This window comes from Podarcis melisellensis (assembly GCF_964234715.1).
Source record: "Podarcis melisellensis genome assembly, chromosome: 1".
Lineage (NCBI taxonomy): Eukaryota > Metazoa > Chordata > Lepidosauria > Squamata > Lacertidae > Podarcis > Podarcis melisellensis.
In genome coordinates, this window is record NC_138528.1 from 104,405,028 (window position 1) to 104,422,947 (window position 17,920).

At 43.0% G+C, this 17,920-nt stretch overlaps 1 protein-coding gene and 1 long non-coding RNA gene across 5 annotated transcripts in view; one reads left to right on the top strand and one right to left on the bottom strand.

Moving 5' to 3' along the window:
• The window catches only part of LOC309380376, a 55,333-nt gene extending 51,373 nt beyond the window's left edge, over positions 1–3,960 (top strand). Inside the window, exon 4 of the long non-coding RNA XR_014172893.1 lies at positions 3,844–3,960. This is a non-coding gene — a long non-coding RNA (uncharacterized lncRNA). The remainder of the gene's footprint in view (positions 1–3,843) is intronic.
• Positions 1,152–17,920, bottom strand: part of ACVR1C (activin A receptor type 1C) — a 42,634-nt gene continuing 25,865 nt past the window's right edge. For all 4 annotated transcript variants that reach the window (XM_081929682.1, XM_081929684.1, XM_081929683.1 and 1 more), the window contains 7 exons: positions 15,534–15,779; positions 12,829–13,059; positions 9,945–10,112; positions 8,785–8,941; positions 7,409–7,533; positions 4,085–4,215; positions 1,152–2,707 (listed from right to left, as the gene is read on the bottom strand). In XM_081929682.1, the coding sequence (XP_081785808.1) occupies positions 2,582–2,707; positions 4,085–4,215; positions 7,409–7,533; positions 8,785–8,941; positions 9,945–10,112; positions 12,829–13,059; positions 15,534–15,779 (1,184 nt within the window). In that variant the 3' untranslated portion in view covers positions 1,152–2,581. The remainder of the gene's footprint in view (positions 2,708–4,084; positions 4,216–7,408; positions 7,534–8,784; positions 8,942–9,944; positions 10,113–12,828; positions 13,060–15,533; positions 15,780–17,920) is intronic.

Consider the following 17,920-nt stretch of genomic DNA (forward strand, 5'->3'; position numbering starts at 1 on the left):
GTTCCTTTCAGAAAGGTTCATACAAAAGAAGATCACACAGCACAGACTTATACATAAAGTATTTCAAAACACAAATATGAAGCTTGTGGCAGCATCCAGTTAAATATATTTTTTCCCTGCAAGGCCATTTATTTTTCACATTAGAATTGCACAGTACAGGCAATAGGCATGGGGCTTCAATATAAGAAGATTTCAAACTATACCAGTGATTCCTTAAAGAATGGGGGTGGGGGGGTTAAGAAGGAACATTCCTCACATATATATAGGCATCTCTCACTCAACTTGCAGCAACAGGAGGGTTGCTGCTAATTTTACAAAGTTAAGCAAATGGCAGGACAGCAGATAAGAGGGCGACAGGTTGATCCATAAAATGAATTTTAAGGATAGGCTCTGTGACTCACAGTGCCAAATACATGAATTAAGAACCAGTTCACACATGCAGTATTTTATCATTGGTTGACTACAACATCAAAACGATGACTTAAACCACCCTGCATGGCTTCCAGCATATACAAAACCATAGGGTGCCACTGCTGAGAAGGCCCTCTGCCTGGTTCCCTGTAACTTCACTTCTTGCAGTGAGGGAACCGCCAGAAGGCCCTTGGAGCTGGACCTCAGTGTCCAGCCTGAACAACAGACATCTAAAGACATAGCTCTTCTTTAAATATATGTATTTAATAGTCTCAACACCCTCCCAGATTCAAAATTTCACGGAAATTTGAAATTTGAAAATATATACCCAAACTTTCATTATCTAATACCCATTGTTTTCTGACATCCTCCCTTCCATTAAGAATCACAGACATATTCTACAGCCTCATTCAAATTTTTGGCACCACTTAGTACACAATCCAAGCTTATCCCAAAAGCAGTGGTCCTTGGCTAAGATTCTGGAATATGAAACTGGACACATGTAACAAAATGCCATTTCCAACATTTAACTATAAATTTGCATTTGAAGCACTAAATAAATGGCCACTTTTAAGGCAACATATAGTGAGAACTTTAAGTTTCACAGTATATGTGTTCGATTGAACGCCTCTCTTATTTGGTTAATAAAAGACCAAACAAGAAACAAATTCTATACACATTGCACCAACTAGTTTACAAAATTCTGTGGGAAATGCTTCAGTGAATTTGGTCCAAGAAAGTGGCCTTGTATCAGGTTGGATCATTGGTCCACAAAGCTAAATATAATCCACACCAACTGACCGCAGCTTTCTATAGTCTTGGGACCAAACTACAGCTGTGCCTTCTAGTGAAGGGTTTTTGATAGAGATTTCCAGTGTGAAATGGAGGGAGCAGAGATCTGCATGCGAGGGCTAACATCCTTCCTATGGTTCCAATCTAGATTGGGTCCCCTGCTGCTGCAATTTGCATAGGGGGAAAGTTCTTATTGAAGAAAACGAGTTATTCCCACCAAGCAAAACTGCAGTAATGGGTGGAGGCAATCCAAATTGGTACCACAGCAAGGAGTAAAGGGTTTAAATCCCCTTTCCCTTCTCTCTGCTTTACTAATTTCTGTAACACCACCACCACTTAAATGCACAGCTACATAGCCACCACAACAGGTAGTGTGGCTGTTAGGGAAGGGTCTGTTATTTCACAAGGTGCTTGGCTGCAGCTGGTAGAGAAATGTGCTTGCCTTCACAAACATTTTCTACAGTCACACAATGCTCGTGATGTACCTTAGCTTAGAACAGATATACTTAGCACATTTTGGTTTTCAGGAATCCCTACCCAACATAGTAGCAAGCCACTGGAGAGACATTTGTCATGCGCTGGATGGAGAGGGGGCTCATTGCTGCTTGAGGACCCTGCAGCAAGCCAGGAGGACCTTGAGAAGCTTGGTATCCCTGCAAGTGGGCATTAATGCTCCAGATCCCATGCAGATTTCCCAAGACATGCCTCTCTGGCCTGTAGTCACACTTGAAATCCCATGAGGAAGAAAGCTCTAGGTCTATGTCATGTGAGGTCTTGTGGTTTAAGTCGCAGTTCTTTAGATGACCTGGAAAGCTATTCATCTTGTGAGATTTACAGAAGGGAGGGGAGAAAGTGTGGCTCGAGCAGGCAATATATCTTAGCACAGAATAAATATGCAGAATATTACATTCAGGTTTCGCTTAGAATGCAAACCTTAAATGCTCTAGTTTCTTCAGTTACTTTGCATACCATCTGCACAGACTACAAAAGTCCTAGGTGTGGTTGCATCCTGACCTCTCCATGTTCTCTCAGTTGTGTCTTAGATGCATAAGGGCTTGCATGGCAGGCGCAGGGAGAGTGACGTCACACAGTGGAACATTGACCAGATCCGGTTTTCCAAAAAAGAGAGGGAGGAGGGTAACTTTTCATTAACCAGGCAAGGCAGTCTGTGGACATCATGAACCAACTGGAAATTAACCTTTGAACATACCAATGAAGTTAATTTCCAGTATTCTGCTTTGGGCTCTTAAATACTGTGCTCCGCATCATGTGAGGTAGAGAGAGAAAGAAAAAAAATCAAAACAAATGCAAAACAAACAAACCAACCAAAAACCAACAGAATTTCCTCCCCTTTCCTCTTGTGTGGGGGTGTGCAAATCTAAGCTTTGGAATCTTCTTGTACGTAGAGCTGAGAAATGGTCTTCTTAATGCGAAGCGCTGTCAGTCGAGCTGCCCCATTGGCGTACCAGCACTCACGCATGATCCGGCCCATTACTCTGAGTGCCTTGAGAAAAGAGCAAAAGCAGAGTAAGAAGAGCACATCCATGGTTGTCGCAGTGCTTTGGCATGAAAATTGGAACAAGACAGCGTCAGAATGTGCGCATATATATATATTATATCAATATATCATACACACACGTTGTATTTGAACTTGGAACCTTTCTGCTCATGCAACAAGACTGTGCTGCCTCCTCCTCCTCCCCGCAGGTCCCTGTGCTCCTGAGGGGCTGGGAGACCTGATAGGAACACCATGGCAGGGCAAAGAGGGCTGCAAGGAGGAAAGGGGGAAATCAATGGAAATTGGGGGGGGGGCTTGCAAAAGAACTTCTGCTCATGCAAATACGCTTTAAATGGGGTTATACCATTGGGGTGGCAAGTTCTATAGGGAGTATATCCGCAATCACTACTGTTGTGCATGTTTTGATATAATTCCTCAAGTTTACTGTCAGTAGATAACCTTTTTTTAGACCATCACCAAGGCTCAAGGTCTGTCTGGAAGCCATGCTTTTGACGAAAGACCAAAATTCTTTTGAGCAGTAAGCCCCTGTGTGCTTGGTGCAATTAACTTCTTAGTATATAGGATTTTGCTGGAAATCCTAGATATTTTTTTGTGGGGTGTAGGTATGTGATAGCCACTTGGTCATGAGGACAGGATTCTTGACACCTGATTGAAGCACTACATTCAATACTCTTTTATCCCAGAGTTAAGCCTGTGCTGGGGAGCCAAGAGCTGCATTCTCTAGGCAAAGTGTGGTTGGGGGGGGTCACCTGATGAGCTGCATATAAATGTTGTTATTATTATTATCATCAGACTGGGTTGCCTCAGCCACTCTGGGTGGCTCCCAACAAAATATTAAGAACAGAATCAAACATTAAAAACTTCCCTATACAGGGCTGCCTTCAGGTGTCTTCTGAAAGTGAAATAGGTGTTTATTTCCTGGACATCTGATGGGAGGGTGCCACTACCAAGAAGGCCCTCTGCCTGGTTCCCTATTGGGCAAAAAGTGGGTGGGACCAAAGGAAAGGTAGCTGGGACACCGTTTTTCTCTCTTCTTCACACATACTCTCTTAAACCCACCCACCCACCGACATTCAAACTCTTCCCAATTCTTTCATCATCCATGCATTTTCTCTCTCTAGGTTTGGAGGGCTGCATCGAAGGAAAGTCGCATGATGTCCACCTGTGGATTAAACTCTGGCATTTGAAAGGCCTCTGGGGGTGAACTGCGCCTCACATTGAGCCCATTTACTTAACCAGACAGGTATATGCAACCATTTGAGATGGTAAGTTTTCATATTTTAGTTGTTAAAAACATGCACTTTTAAGATAAACAGTAAAAGTTGCAGTTCAAAGAAGGCGGGAAGCAAGAGAAAATGTTACCTCACAGCTTTGCCACTGATTTGGGATATTTGGTCTATGTTTTTGCTCACAGACTACTTTTCTCATATCTTCTATTGAAGGATCAGAAGGCACAGCATCATAGTAAGGTAACTGGTACTCCTCAACAATTCCTAGAAGAGGAATGTGGTAAAAATATAAATTTACTAGGGGACTTTCAGTTGTTATGGGAGCAAAACATGGACAGATGTAGTACAGAAACAGCTTCCTGGCAAACCTGGGCAAATATCCATTGTGTCAGCAAATATGTTCTTGATAACATTGTGCGTTTTCCAAATGCTTCGGTAAAAATAATAATCTGTAAAGCCACATCCTTGAAGCATTCAGAAACTTATTTTCATTCAGGGCTACATGGGAAAGTCCTTGAAATTGCCGGCAATCATTCCTGTCAAACTAACTCTGCGGTACCCATAATTCTTTGTCAGCTTGTTAAGGGCAGGTGAAGACCCAATATGGGCTAATACAACTCTGGCTTGGATCCAAAGAATGGGAGGTGAAAAGAGATGATGTACTTCAGTGGGGAAAATGTAATAAGGCAACCTATTATATAATGCAATATGACAACCCCTTATGTTGGAGCCGTAGCCCAGCTCTATGGTTTTACAATCCAGTGGGGGATGAGGAAGGGATCCCGAGGGCCATCTAGTCCTACCCTTTGCAATGCAGGAATCCTGTCCACAGGATTGAACCCCAACCTTCCAGTTAATAGCCAGATGCACAGACCCAGAAGTCTCAAAGACGAAAGAAAGCCTTGCACTTGAGCTAGATGCAGGCCTGTGGTTGTGGAAGAGTTTGGGGGTGTTTGTGTGGAGTTCATTTATGCTGTGCTTTAATTAGCATGGTAATGTGTTTGATGCAGGAAGTCTTGGTCAAGTTGGGTAACCTTAAGTGACAGCTGAGATAGGGTTGGAGATTGAACTCTCAGTATGCAAAAGGAGGATAGAGAGCATTCACATTGCGGTGGAGGGCTGCAGGTTCCGAATTCCACGATAGATGGTGTGATGGGCTGAGACTAGACTAAGGGGCGGCAGAAGTGGTGTCTATATGTTTGGGTGCTGGTTGGTCTATGTGGGTTTGTGCTGGTGTTCTTGGTTGGCAGTCAGAAGAAGAAGACAGCAAAGAGGAAGAGGATCAAGGAAGAAGAAAGGAGACCTGAGAGGGAAGACAAAGTGGTTTGATGGCTGAAGACTTGCTGGGGTGGGTAGTTGAATCACTTGAATGGACAGGGAGAACTTGTCTACAGAGTTGGGAATGCTGGGCTCTGGTGCCTGGTAGAAGTTCCAGAGGAAGGTCTTCCAAGACAAGACAGCAGAAACAGACCCACACTTCATTAGGTGAGTAGGGGTTAAAACAGAGGCTTCAACAAAAGTCCTCAGTCATAGTGTTGAGGGCTTAATTAACAAGGGCAATTGCCAAAGGCTGTCTGGTATTAGTAATAGTAGTGTAAATTGAGCTGTTGGTATTGAAAGTGACAGTAACAAATTAGCAAAGTGTGTAATTTGAAGCTTGCACACTACGCAATCTTACTATATTTGACAATATTAACATTTATTTATAGTACAGTGGTGCCCCGCAAGACGAATTTCCCTATGGGCTTGCTTCGCAAGACGAAAGCCCATAGGGAAATCTCCGGGGACAGCGGGGAAGCGCAGCGCGCCTTCTCCTCTGTTCCCGGACCTGTCTTGAAGACTTGCGGTGGGAGGAAGGTTTTCCTCCCCACCGCCAACATTCAGAAGGCTGTTCTGAAGGCTGGCGGTGGGAAGAAAAGCCCTTCTCCCCCGCCAGCCTTCAGAAGAGTTCCCGCAGGGCTGCCTAGGCTGCGGATAGCAGCCTGCTACCCCTATGCGCAGCTTGGAGAGCCCTGCGGGGAAGTCCTGCAGGGCTCCCCAAGCTGCAGATGTCTGCCCTGCGTGAGGGGCGCTCTGCTTCAGAGCGCTCCTCGCGCCGGGCAGCAGGCTGCTATCCGCAGCCTAGGCAGCCCTGCAGGAACTCTTCTGAAGGCTGGCGGCGGGAGAAGGGCTTTTCTTCCCACCGCCAGCCTTCAGAAGGCTGTTCTGAAGGCTGGCAGTGGGGAGAAATGTCCTTCTCCCCCCGCCAGCCTTCAGAAGAGGTACGGGGACAGACTGTCCCCGGACCTGGTTTGAAGGTGGTCTCCATAGGAACGCATTAATTGATTTTCAATGCATTCCTATGGGAAACTGTGCTTCGCAAGACGAAAAACTCGCAAGAAGAAAAAACTTGTGGAACGAATGAATTTCGTCTTGCGAGGCACCACTGTAACTATATACAACTGGCTTTATCCCATAGCTACCAGGATTACTGGTAAGTTAAGGGTACAAGTGATATTAAAAGGTAGCAGAAATACAGGTGCAGGAAAACTATTGGGCGTGGAAGTTGGATTTGTTTAAGGAAGAAATACCCTCTTTCCCACCACAGGGAACCACCTAGGAAAGGCTACAGAAGTTTGACTGAGGACAACAATCAAATCGTAAATGGCTTCTGGTTTTCACCAATCCTGAAGCAGCAGCTGAATGGCCTACTGGGATGTCATTTTATTAATTTCTTAAATTGATATACTGCCCTTCAACCAAGGATCACTGTTCTCTTTATGCTTGCATTTTAGACATGTGATATTTGTAACTCAATGCTCTTCTGTTATTACAATGCTACATTTTGTAAGCCACTTACCTGGTGAAAGAAGGTATATGTTCTTAAAATTTAATTAAAGTACCAGTTGTGCAATTTCCTATTCTCCAGTCTCCCTACTATTCCTTTCCTCCTCACCACCGATTATTTCTGTCACTCATAATCCACCTTTAAGCAGTGTTATTTGTCTAGAAAAAAGAGCTGCCCTTCTTTTATAATGGCAATGGTGCACAACTGAGAGGTGCCAGAAAAAAACCCTGCCTTTACACATAATTCATGTGAGGGAGCATCACACTACAGTGGTGCCTCGGGTTAAGAACTTAATTCATTCCGGAGGTCCGGTCTTAACCTGAGGTACCACTGTATGTCTAGGACACAAAGCACCCCCATCCCTGCAAGCGAAGGGGATCTTCTTCAGATGCCTGCATTGGTACGGCTAGTCGCATGTGATGCTACAGTAGCATAGCAGTGCTCCCTAGTCATAGTGTGAGACCCTTCTTCCCATGTGTAACACTACAACCCTATTCCTGTGTTAGAAACTGCACTGAGTGTCAAGCAAACAGGATGAAACATGTCCCTGTTTTTATGCTATCTAAGAATTGTTTTAAAACACAATGGCAGGTGTCTGGAGCATTAAAAAGAGAGAGAGATAGGTTATACCTCCAACTGAGCATCTTCGGGATATCTCCCAGTACACCAGCCCAAGAGAGTAGATATCTGCACGCTTGAAGGACTCGAAGATACTTATGTTCATCGTGTCATCAAGTATTTCTGGAGCCATGTACCTTTCAAATACAGAGATACCAAAACTCATATTACCAAAGAGGTAGAAAGGGGTGTGTTTAGTTAACTAGGATTAAAATTAAAGGACAACAAATAAAAATGAAATACAAATGTGGTATTTTTAGAACACTGAACTTGCTTGAGAGAAAGCAGAAGGTTCGAGGCATTCTTGTTAAGTCTCCCAATTCCTGGGAGTTGGTCGTCAGCCCTTCTCATGAGATCAACATTTATGTATTATGAAAACATTACGGAGGGAGGCAGGATCTCAATAACTGATCCTGATCCCTTGGACCTGTGCACATTGAGTAGACCATGAGAACAGTACTGCCTAGTTTGTACATCACACTAAGTCAAACCATGGCTGCCAAAGAGGCCACTTCATTTGTACCTAACAGTTCTACGGTAGTACTGTGCTGAACTAAGCCATGACTTGACTTAGTGTATTGTCTGAACCTGGGCTCATGCGTTAGCTCTCTCCAAATTAACCATGTGCAAAACTAAGGTTTTTCCTATGACTTACACCTTATGGTTTGTCCATGAGATTGGGTTCAGATGACACAGTAAAGCAAACCTTGAGCTCAAGTCATCTTTAAGCAACTGCAGGAATCCTGGTTTATTTGCTTCTCCCCCTGCCCTCCACAGCACAGGAAATAATGAGGGCAAACTGCAAGCTGCATTAACCTGCTGTTTAGAATTGCATGAGTTTTTCCCTTTCTTTTAACAAAGCAGCTCCAGAGATGGGCCTGTCAGGTGGGAAGCTCCGACTGGCACACTACAGCTTTTTTTTGAGGGGAACTTGGTGGGGGGGGGGAGGGTTAATTCCACCCTACCTGATTGTCCTGTCCCTGCCCTCAGTGGCTGCTATTTTAAAAGAAATCATGCATGCACGCACAGCAGTAACATACACATATTTTGCAATGTGTCATTTGGCCATAATAAAGGCAGATATGCAGTGAGCCTTGAGTAATACAACATTAATTTTTGAAGGATTCTTGGCCACTGGTATCTTGATTCTCATTTGCCTAGTTACACATGTTGCCGCATGTCGTGTGGACAAATCTGAGTGAGGGCAATGAGACCGCGAAACATATTTCACCCTGTTTCACCAGCCCCTTCAAATATCTCTGAAACAAACTGGGGATGGGGAGACATTTCACGGGGGAAAGGTTTGGGGGTTTTTTTGTCATATGCATGTAGAGTTCCAGCTCAACCCTCTTGGGTGTGAAATGTTTATTACAAGCATACTGACTTACCTCTTGGTTCCCACTCTAGAATTCTGAGGTATGTCAATTGTGTTCAACAGAGAGTCATGCTTGACAGCCAGTCCCAGGTCAGCAATGGCACAGGTTTCATTCCTTTTGACTAAAATGTTTTTAGATTTCAGATCTCTGTGGGAAATGGCTGGTTTGCCTGCGAAGCACAAAAAATATGCCCACAATGTCTTTACGTTACCCACTGATATATTTAACAGAAACATTTATTCCCTTTACATGTAATATATCTATCAACACTGTGGGATGTGATCCATAAGTAGCAGTCAAGTGCAACATTCCTTGCTTTCCTAGAGTGGACATGCAGGGGAATGTTTGGCTCAGCCAGCTGAAAACTTCCTGTTTCCTCCTGGCTGGGGCATATTTCCTTTGCATGTGACTTTATCTGCCCAGGTAACAAAACGGCAAGTCATGCAGCACACTCTCTCTCTTTGACTTCCTCCATCGTTGGAGCAGCTTTTTACCTAGAAATGCTCTGTTGGCTGCCAACAGGAAACACTGGGATTGTCCCCATATGGGATACACCCACACGTATATACTTTGTAACTAAGTCTGCTTTCAGGGATCCAACTGTGAACTGATGATGTGAGTAAACTAAGTCAAGATTGTGGCATGTTTATTCTATGAAGAGGGATATAAGGGGAATCTAAGGGTAAGAGGCTTAAACAAGTCTGCAACCTGTTATCTGCTGTGTGTTTAAAAGGGGGAATGTAAAACTCTGCTAAGTAAAGGAACTTGCTAATGCAAGTTAGGAAGAATATTAGAAAACAATATATCCTCTCCTGCCTCCCTAAACATTCCCACAAACACAGTTGCTTCACATCCATATACCTCTCCCCACTTCTTCAATGTAAATTTTAATTTTGTGTAGGGGAGAGGGGAGTGAAAGGCAATTTCCACACTAATATTAAGATTTAGGCACCCACTCCCTCATTTATATTAAAAGCGTTGGAATTTTTTGTAAACACGTATCTACCAAATGTACTGTGCTCATTTAATACACAAAGATGCCAGAGAAGGGGCAGAAATAATCATGATTCAAACAAATCCTGGTTCATTCACTTCTCCAACATTCATCCAAGTCATCTTCTGCCCGAAGTGAGCTTAATATGAAGGTAACTGCATAAACATGAACATATTACCTTGAGTGCCAACAATCTCCATGTGAAGATGGGCTAAGCCACTCGCTATGGAAAATGTCATCTTGATCATCCCGTTGGCTGTTACAGTGTTGTTGTTTAAGTAGTCAAACAAAGAACCTTGGTCGTGGTATTCTGAGACAAGCCACAGCTGAGTCCAAGTCCCATTATCTGTGGAGAGACATAACCGCATTTAACAATAAGTAGCAGTAGAGCACAGCAACCCTCAAAGGTGAAAATATTTTCTAAAGGTATTCACTTTGCAAGGCCCGTTTATTTTCGCAACAGAATATTTGGCAATGCAGAAAATAAGAAGAGCCCTGCCAAATCAGGCCCAAGGCCCATCTAGTCTTGCATCCTGTTCTCACAGTGACCAGTGAGATGCTTATGGGAAGCCCAAATGCAGGACATGAGTACAAGAGCACTCTGATCCCCATAAAGTGGCATTTGGAGAAAGGCCCACGGCCTCCGACAGTGAGGGAGAACAAAGTGAATATGGCCAGCGGCCTTGGTAGCCTTCCCCTTCTCCACAAATTTTGTCTCATCCTCTTTTGAAGCCATCCAAGCTGGTGGCCATCACAACTTCTTGTGGGAACAAATTTCATGGTTTAACTATGCATTGTGTGAAGAAGGACTTTATTTGGGCTGCCCTGAACCTCTCAATGTTCTGCTTCATTGGATGATCCCAAATTCATGTCCCCAAGTCACTCTTCCTTATACATAAGAGTTGCAAATGTTTTAACCTTTCCTCACAGCAGAATTTCTCCATCCCCCTTTGGTTGCCGTTTTCTGACCCCATTTCAACTCTACAATATCCTTTTTAAGATGAAGCAACCAGAACTGTACACTGTAGGAAAAGTTTAATTCATGCCAGAATGGAATTTCACACTAAAAAGCTGCAATCTCCAACACACTTACTAGGGCATAAGTCCCACTGAAGACAGTGCAGGCTTCTTTCCAAGTGAACATGCATAGGACTGTGTTGCAAATCTTATTTTGTAAGCCACATAGCAAGGAAATCACTGGTAAAGATCCACTTGTCATTACAAGAAGAGGAGGAAGTTTCAAGGCTGGACTCTTGAGCTGCCTGCAGCCCATCTGTCTCATTTGCTTGAGTCCTCAACAGGACCTGAATTGTCATGAGGAATGTCACCTATACTAATCATCTGTTTAGAAAATATCTTTAAAAATCTGTTGACATGCTTTTTTTATAGGGCATGTGTGTGGTGTCTCCTAAGGTGTTCAAGAGAATGGATGCTAGTTTTTTCCACCTCCGATAGGAAACTACAGCTACAACTAGCTGCATATTCTAGTAAAGTATCTCAGATAGTTGGGTCAGCAGTCATATGATTGCTGGAAAATGTGAGGCAAGCACCAGCATAGGATTAAAAAGTATGAAAGAACAGAAATTACAAATGAGCTCCAAGAGTTCAAGTTTGGAAAACGGATAATATAATAATATTGTGCAAGATTAATAACCATAATGCATGGCACCCTTTAGTAATGGGCACTGTCTTGCACCTCAAGTTGCAATTATTCCACACTTGTATCAGATCAGAGCATTACTTCTGTACTCATTATCCCCACAAAGGCAAGCATCCTTGTCCTTTGAAATCAATGGGCTTAACAGCATGCTGCATTGTGAAAGCTATAATGATGTATTAAAAAATGCCAAGTACCACAATGAATGGACTTAAAATACGGATAGTTGTTGGTTTTGCAATTTAACTTTAAATGTAATCAAAAATAGACTTTCCGACCTTTCTAAATCTCTTTTCCTTGCCATATTTTAATGATGGACACTGATATTTCAATACTTTAGTGAGATTGCTTTATTATGTATTTTAATCCTTTTGTATGTTTAATATATGTATTTTAACAATGCTGTGTGATTGGTTTCTATATTTTGTAATATTTCAGCATTCAGAGGTATACAAATTAATAAATAATTATAATTAAACTACTTGTCCCCCCCACCCTCTGCCAAAATCTGGAATGGTACCCTTGTCTTCACACCTGTTTTCTAATTAAGTGGGTTGCTATAAACCATTTAAAATGTTCCCAGCAGAATGTAGAACTACAGTTCCGTGGAAACCAAAACAATCAGGTCTCGATTCCCATGCTCTCACATTTAATTTAAATTATATGTTTCTATAATTGTTTGGCATACAATATAGTGTATCATGCCAGTGTGCTGTAGTGATCAGAGCGTTGGACTGAGAGCGTGGAGAGACAGATTCAAATCCTTGGCTCACCCTTTCTCAGACCAAACTACCTCACAGGGCTATTGTGAAGATCAAAGGGGAACATATGTGATATGCTGCCTTGAGCCCCTTAGAGGAAAGGCAGGATATAAATGCAATAAATAAATAAATAACAAGGAACACCATAAAGACATTAAATTAAAAATCAAATGCTCACACACTGTTAAACACACTGGTGAGACACACTAACAGCACCTCAGTGGGAAGCAACACTAATAACAGCACCAAGGGTAGTGCTAAAAGCCACCACCCATGGAAATTAGTGGGGGAGAAACTAAATACAGCAAATCAAACCAGATCTCCTGCCAAAAGCCCTGTGCATAGAGGATATCGACAAAAGCAATTCTCCCCTTGGGAGAGATTGCCATGTTTAAGATACATGCACAGGGAAAGCCTTTTCTCTTTATAACTACTGAAACTCCATTGGTGAGGGAATCCTGGAAAGTGCATACAATGAAGATCTCAGGGGTGGGGAGGCTTGTACAGGAGTATAAACAGAGTGGGACTACACTTGGCATCACATCATCCAAATCATAATAAACCAGGCTTTCTTAAAGAATATAACAACACAGGGTGAATCTAGCACAGGGCAAACATTGTGAAACGGTGTGGAAGTACTATACCCTTGTTGTCAGCAGCAATAAAACCCAAGATATTTTCATGCCTCAGCATAATGGTCTGGTAGATTTCTGCTTCACGAAACCAAGACCTTTCGTCTCTCGAGGAAAAGATCTTCACAGCCACGTCTTCTCCGCACCATTTTCCACGCCAGACTTCGCCAAATCGACCCTTTCCTACTATTTCCTGAAGGACTATTGTTCTTGCAATTGTTCTTTGGACAAGCAGAGGCAAGCCTAACAAAAGAAATACAAGCATTAAAACGTTTTCTTAACCCTCCCTCCAATAATTACCACTGATCTACAATACGTGCAATATATACGCAGAGGCAATCTCCAATTTGTGAAATTCACATCTTCTTGTAATCGGTGGCAAAACTCCCATTGTTTTTGGTACAGCTGGATCGCTCTTTGGTTGCAATCTATCCATCTAATAGCAAACCCAGATGGCAAGTGCCAACAGGATTGGATCCAAAATGGGCTTTCTGGTACTGAGGAATGCTTGTTGTGGCTACAACACAGCAAGTGTGTGTGTGTGTGTGTGTGTGTGTGTGTGTGTGTGTGTAAAAATCAATATCATGGGATCTTCTCAGTCAGGACCAGCAGGTCATAGCTGATATCTCATATTAAGCATAAGGTTATCAGTTGTGGCTGTCCCAAATTTTGTGTTATGCCATGTTCCCCGTGGCAACCATTTTGTGTTATGCCATGCTTTCCTCATAGCAGCTATTTTGTGACTGGTGTCCCCAGCACTCTCTCAAAATTTGAAATATGCCACTGGTCCGAAAAGGTGGATGACCCCTGCTTTGCAGTATGTCATTTTCAAGTGGCATTTCCTGTTTTTACCCAAGGGCAACAGGACCAACTAGCAGCCCACAGGCATAGTCTCACCTCAGAAGCAAACTTGATCTGGCCCTCCTGAGAGTGACACACTAGAAAAGGAGAATGAATTACCAACAGCAGATTTAACCCTTGATTATTAGATAACTTGGGGGATAATGTCACAACCTTACAGATGGAAAATGAAAGTAGTCCCTGAGAATGACAACGGCGCTCTTCAAAGATATCAAATAACAATGACATGAGTACCATCACTTCTGTTTTGTGAACAATTGATAGATCAGCCCTGTCTAAGGCCAAGACTTCAGGACACTCTGCTTGGAAGAAATTAGATTGCAGCCCCAGTGTCTTCACTTCACATAAGGCATGGTGTTAAGCAAGAAGATTAATCTAAATCTACACTTATTTCAAAACAGTTTTAAAGTTTCTGGCTCAGGAAACACCCAGGAATTGTCAGCATAGGCCTGACCTTTGAAGCCAAAACATTTGTCTTTCGCAGACATACAAAGAATAGTCTAGAAATGCTGCAGAGACTTCAGCTACTGCAGCTTGACAAGTCTTCAACCTCTTCCCCATTTGGCTTGCGGTCAGATATTACTCAGAATATCAAAGATGGTACTTTTTCCCTGGCAAACTTTAGCTCTCAGTGGAGAAAGACATAGAATATGCTGAAGTAAATAATATCTCTCAGAGTGGTGAATGGCACTATTTAGCGGGAAGAAACTCCAATGAAAATCCTCATCATTACATATTTTTACATGGCTGTTTATTTGTTTATATTTTAAAATTTCATATATGGATGTTTTATGGTGGCCTGTATTTGTAATGCGGTGGCGCTGTGGGTTTAACCACAGAGCCTAGGGCTTGCCGATCAGAAGGTTGGCAGTTCGAATCCCCGCGATGGGGGTGAGCTCCCGTTGCTCGGTTGCTGCTTCTGCCAACCTAGCAGTTTGAAAGCACATCAAAGTGCAAGTAGATAAATAGGTACCGCTCCGGCGGGAAGGTAAACGGCGTTTCCGTGCGCTGCTCTGGTTCGCCAGAAGCAGCTTAGTCATGCTGGCCACATGACCCAAAAGCTGTATGCCAGCTCCCTCGGCCAATAAAGTGAGATGAATGCTGCAACCCCAGAGTCGGTCACGACTAGACCTAATGGTCAGGGCTCCCTTTACCTTTACCTATTTGTAATGCCTAATAAAGGTTTGACAAAGTAAGTAAGCAAGCAAGCTAAAGTCAGATGAACATTTCTAAAGCCATCATCACCTTTGAGGGAATTCTTACCTGGAACTTCAGAAGTTTTATCATGCGGGGCGGGGGCACATAATTTTTCCACATAGTACACCAATTCTAAGCAGCAGCCTTACTAACTGCATTTCTGGGTGTTTTTCCCCCATGTTACTTATTTGAATATTCACACATGTGTTGGGAAAGATTAGCATTCTCCAGATGGTTTCATGTGCATGCATGTCTTTTATGAAACAGACTGCATGAAACACATCTTGAGAAGAAGGCATGCCTCACTCTCACAGAGAAGCTACACAAAACTGCCCCGGTCATTATGCAATATTGATTCTTAATGTTGCTATGGCCTTCGGTTAATACAATAAACTATTTGGTTTGCATTTTTAATGTCTAGCTATGACACCTGTTCTTTGCATAGCTGTAAACACAATGCAGCTGCCTAACAGACGCCAGATTAAAAGCATTTTTTCTACTTGCACTTCCAGTTATCAGGAGTATGCCTCACCCCCTTGGCTTCCCATTTTCAGGCTCTTCCAGAGAGATTTTTTAGCCCTGTGCCTCTTGGAATATTACCTTAATCTGCTACACATCATGGGAAATTCCAACAGAATCCACAGCGCACACTCACATACCAGATCCAGAACCTGACGTCGTCATATCATAAATCAGATCTTTGAGAGTCTTCCCTGGGTTCACCAGACTGCATTCCGACAGAGGCTCTTCAATGTTCTGTCTTCTTTTCTTCCTGAATCTGCAGTTGTTGCCTTGATGTGTGCACAGAGTCAGCATTAAAGCTATAGACAAGACACATACTGGTACAGTTATAACCACCGTCAGTTCCACAGGGCCCAGTTTTGATTTCCTTGCAGCCTCTGGACCTTAAAAAGACACAAACCAAAATCTGTCAAATCCACTATGCTCTCAAAGAAGCATGCAAATGTACTTTTTTTAAAAAAACAACAACAACTGGAAGTGACAACAAGGATTGACATTATATTGAGAAAGTTGAGAACGTAGCTGTCTTGGTTATCGAACTCCATGGTCACATCCATACTGTATGTTTAAAGCGCATTGTTTCCCTGAAAAAACTTGGGAACTATAGTGTGTTAAAGCAGCATGGAATTGTAGCTCGGGGGGGGCAAACTACAGTTTGATACGATACGATATCTTTATTATCACTGTCCCATACAGAACAATGAAATTGAAAATCTACATAAGACATTCAAAAACCCCTAAAAACTCTGAAACCCCATTTTAAAATATACAATAGAGACCCCTTATACTGCTTTTAGAACCAGAATTGCATTTGGGTAGAAACTGTTTCTCAGGCGGCTAGTCCTGGTCTTTATAACCCTATACCTTCTTCCAGAAGGCAGAAGCTGAAAGAGATCATTTGCGGGGTGCGTACTATCCTGTGCTATCTCTGCAGCTTTCAAATGGCACCTGACAGAATAGATTTGATCTAAGGTGGGAAGAGTGCACCCAGTTATTCTCTCTGCAGTCTTTACAACCCTGGACAGCATTGTTTTTCCCCTGGCCGTGCAGCTCCCAAACCACACACACAGTACTCTTTGCAAGGATTGTTAAAGGGTTATAAATGCTTGATGTGGATTTGACCCAGGTCATTCCAAAGTCTTCACTCCTCATCAACATCAATTCGCCAGTGCTTAAACTTCTGCTAAGCACTTTACAAAGAATAATACAGGTAGCTCTTTGTCATGCTTTTCCAAAGTGACTGGAATAATCTGACAAGTCCCAGGAGCCCATGGTGCAATTCCACACATACATACACATCCACACCCCACAACCAGTATTATCCCAAGTTTCAGAGGGGTGGTGCTGTGGTGGGGAAGGGCCAGAGCATGGGCTTCTCCCCACACAGCCTGGAGGTTGTCATTTTATGCCAGAAGCACAGAAAAAGTCCAATGCTTCCATTGCAAGTGAAGAAATGGGGCCTAGAAGATGTGACACAAAATGGGGGGAAGGCAGTTCAAACAAAAGGCGAATGTATAAGAGTCCAGATATGTTCAAAATGGCAACTAATACAAGAGGTCAGTTCTGGCATGGAAGAGCTCAATGGCAGTTAATCCTCTGTAAAGTAGGATGCATGTTCACATGGTTAGCCCATCCATTCCAAGTCTCTTTACAGATAAAGAGCCTTAAAGAGGGGGGAGCAAGAGTAGGGCAAGTGTTTCATTTCTACTTAGCTGACAATAATGGTTTCTGAATTTGCATCTATGCCTATAGCTTGGCTTATGGAAATGTGTGTCCTCTTTTTTTGGTGATGCCTATTGGGCCAGCCTATTGACACAGAATTGGCTAAGCGGCCTCTCCCTCTTCTTTGGACAGCTACTGTGCAAATAAATTACATCACAGGTTCAGAACGCAAGTCTTTTTTAAACCAGATCAGATAGCTACATACATGCATCTAGTGAACATTTCTGGTGCGTGTGTGGAAATTTCTATTTCACAGCAGCATAGAACAATCAGAAGAGTGCTTGCTTCTTGTAAAAAAAAGCACAACAGAGGCAGGGATCAAAAGGACCCGGTTAAAATTTGGCTGCAGAATACAGTGTGATGAGGTGACACCTACTGCCCTCAATTTAGCCAATTTCTTTGTTGTGTGCTGCCAAGCACTCAGCTTCTGTAAACAAACCACTCAGTGGGTGGAATGTCATCACTGATAAGCTTATCACCAGAGGTCTAATGTGCATGGGACATGAGCAGAGATCTTCCCACTGACACCTTAGCCCCCTTCATAGGAAGGAGAGTCTATCCACATGCTGAAGAGGTAAGGATGCCACACCACTCAACCATGTGTTGAGTGCAGGGGTCTAGGAAAGGGAAATCTACATGCTCCATGTGTGGATGTCAGAGCAGGGCCAGAGAAACTGCATGGCTTGAGAGCAGTGGCACAGTTACACTGCTTCTTCGCCACCATTGCATGAAGGGGGTTCTTGTCATGTTTACAATGTGCTTATCACATGCATCAACATATTTACACATGGCATTAGAACAC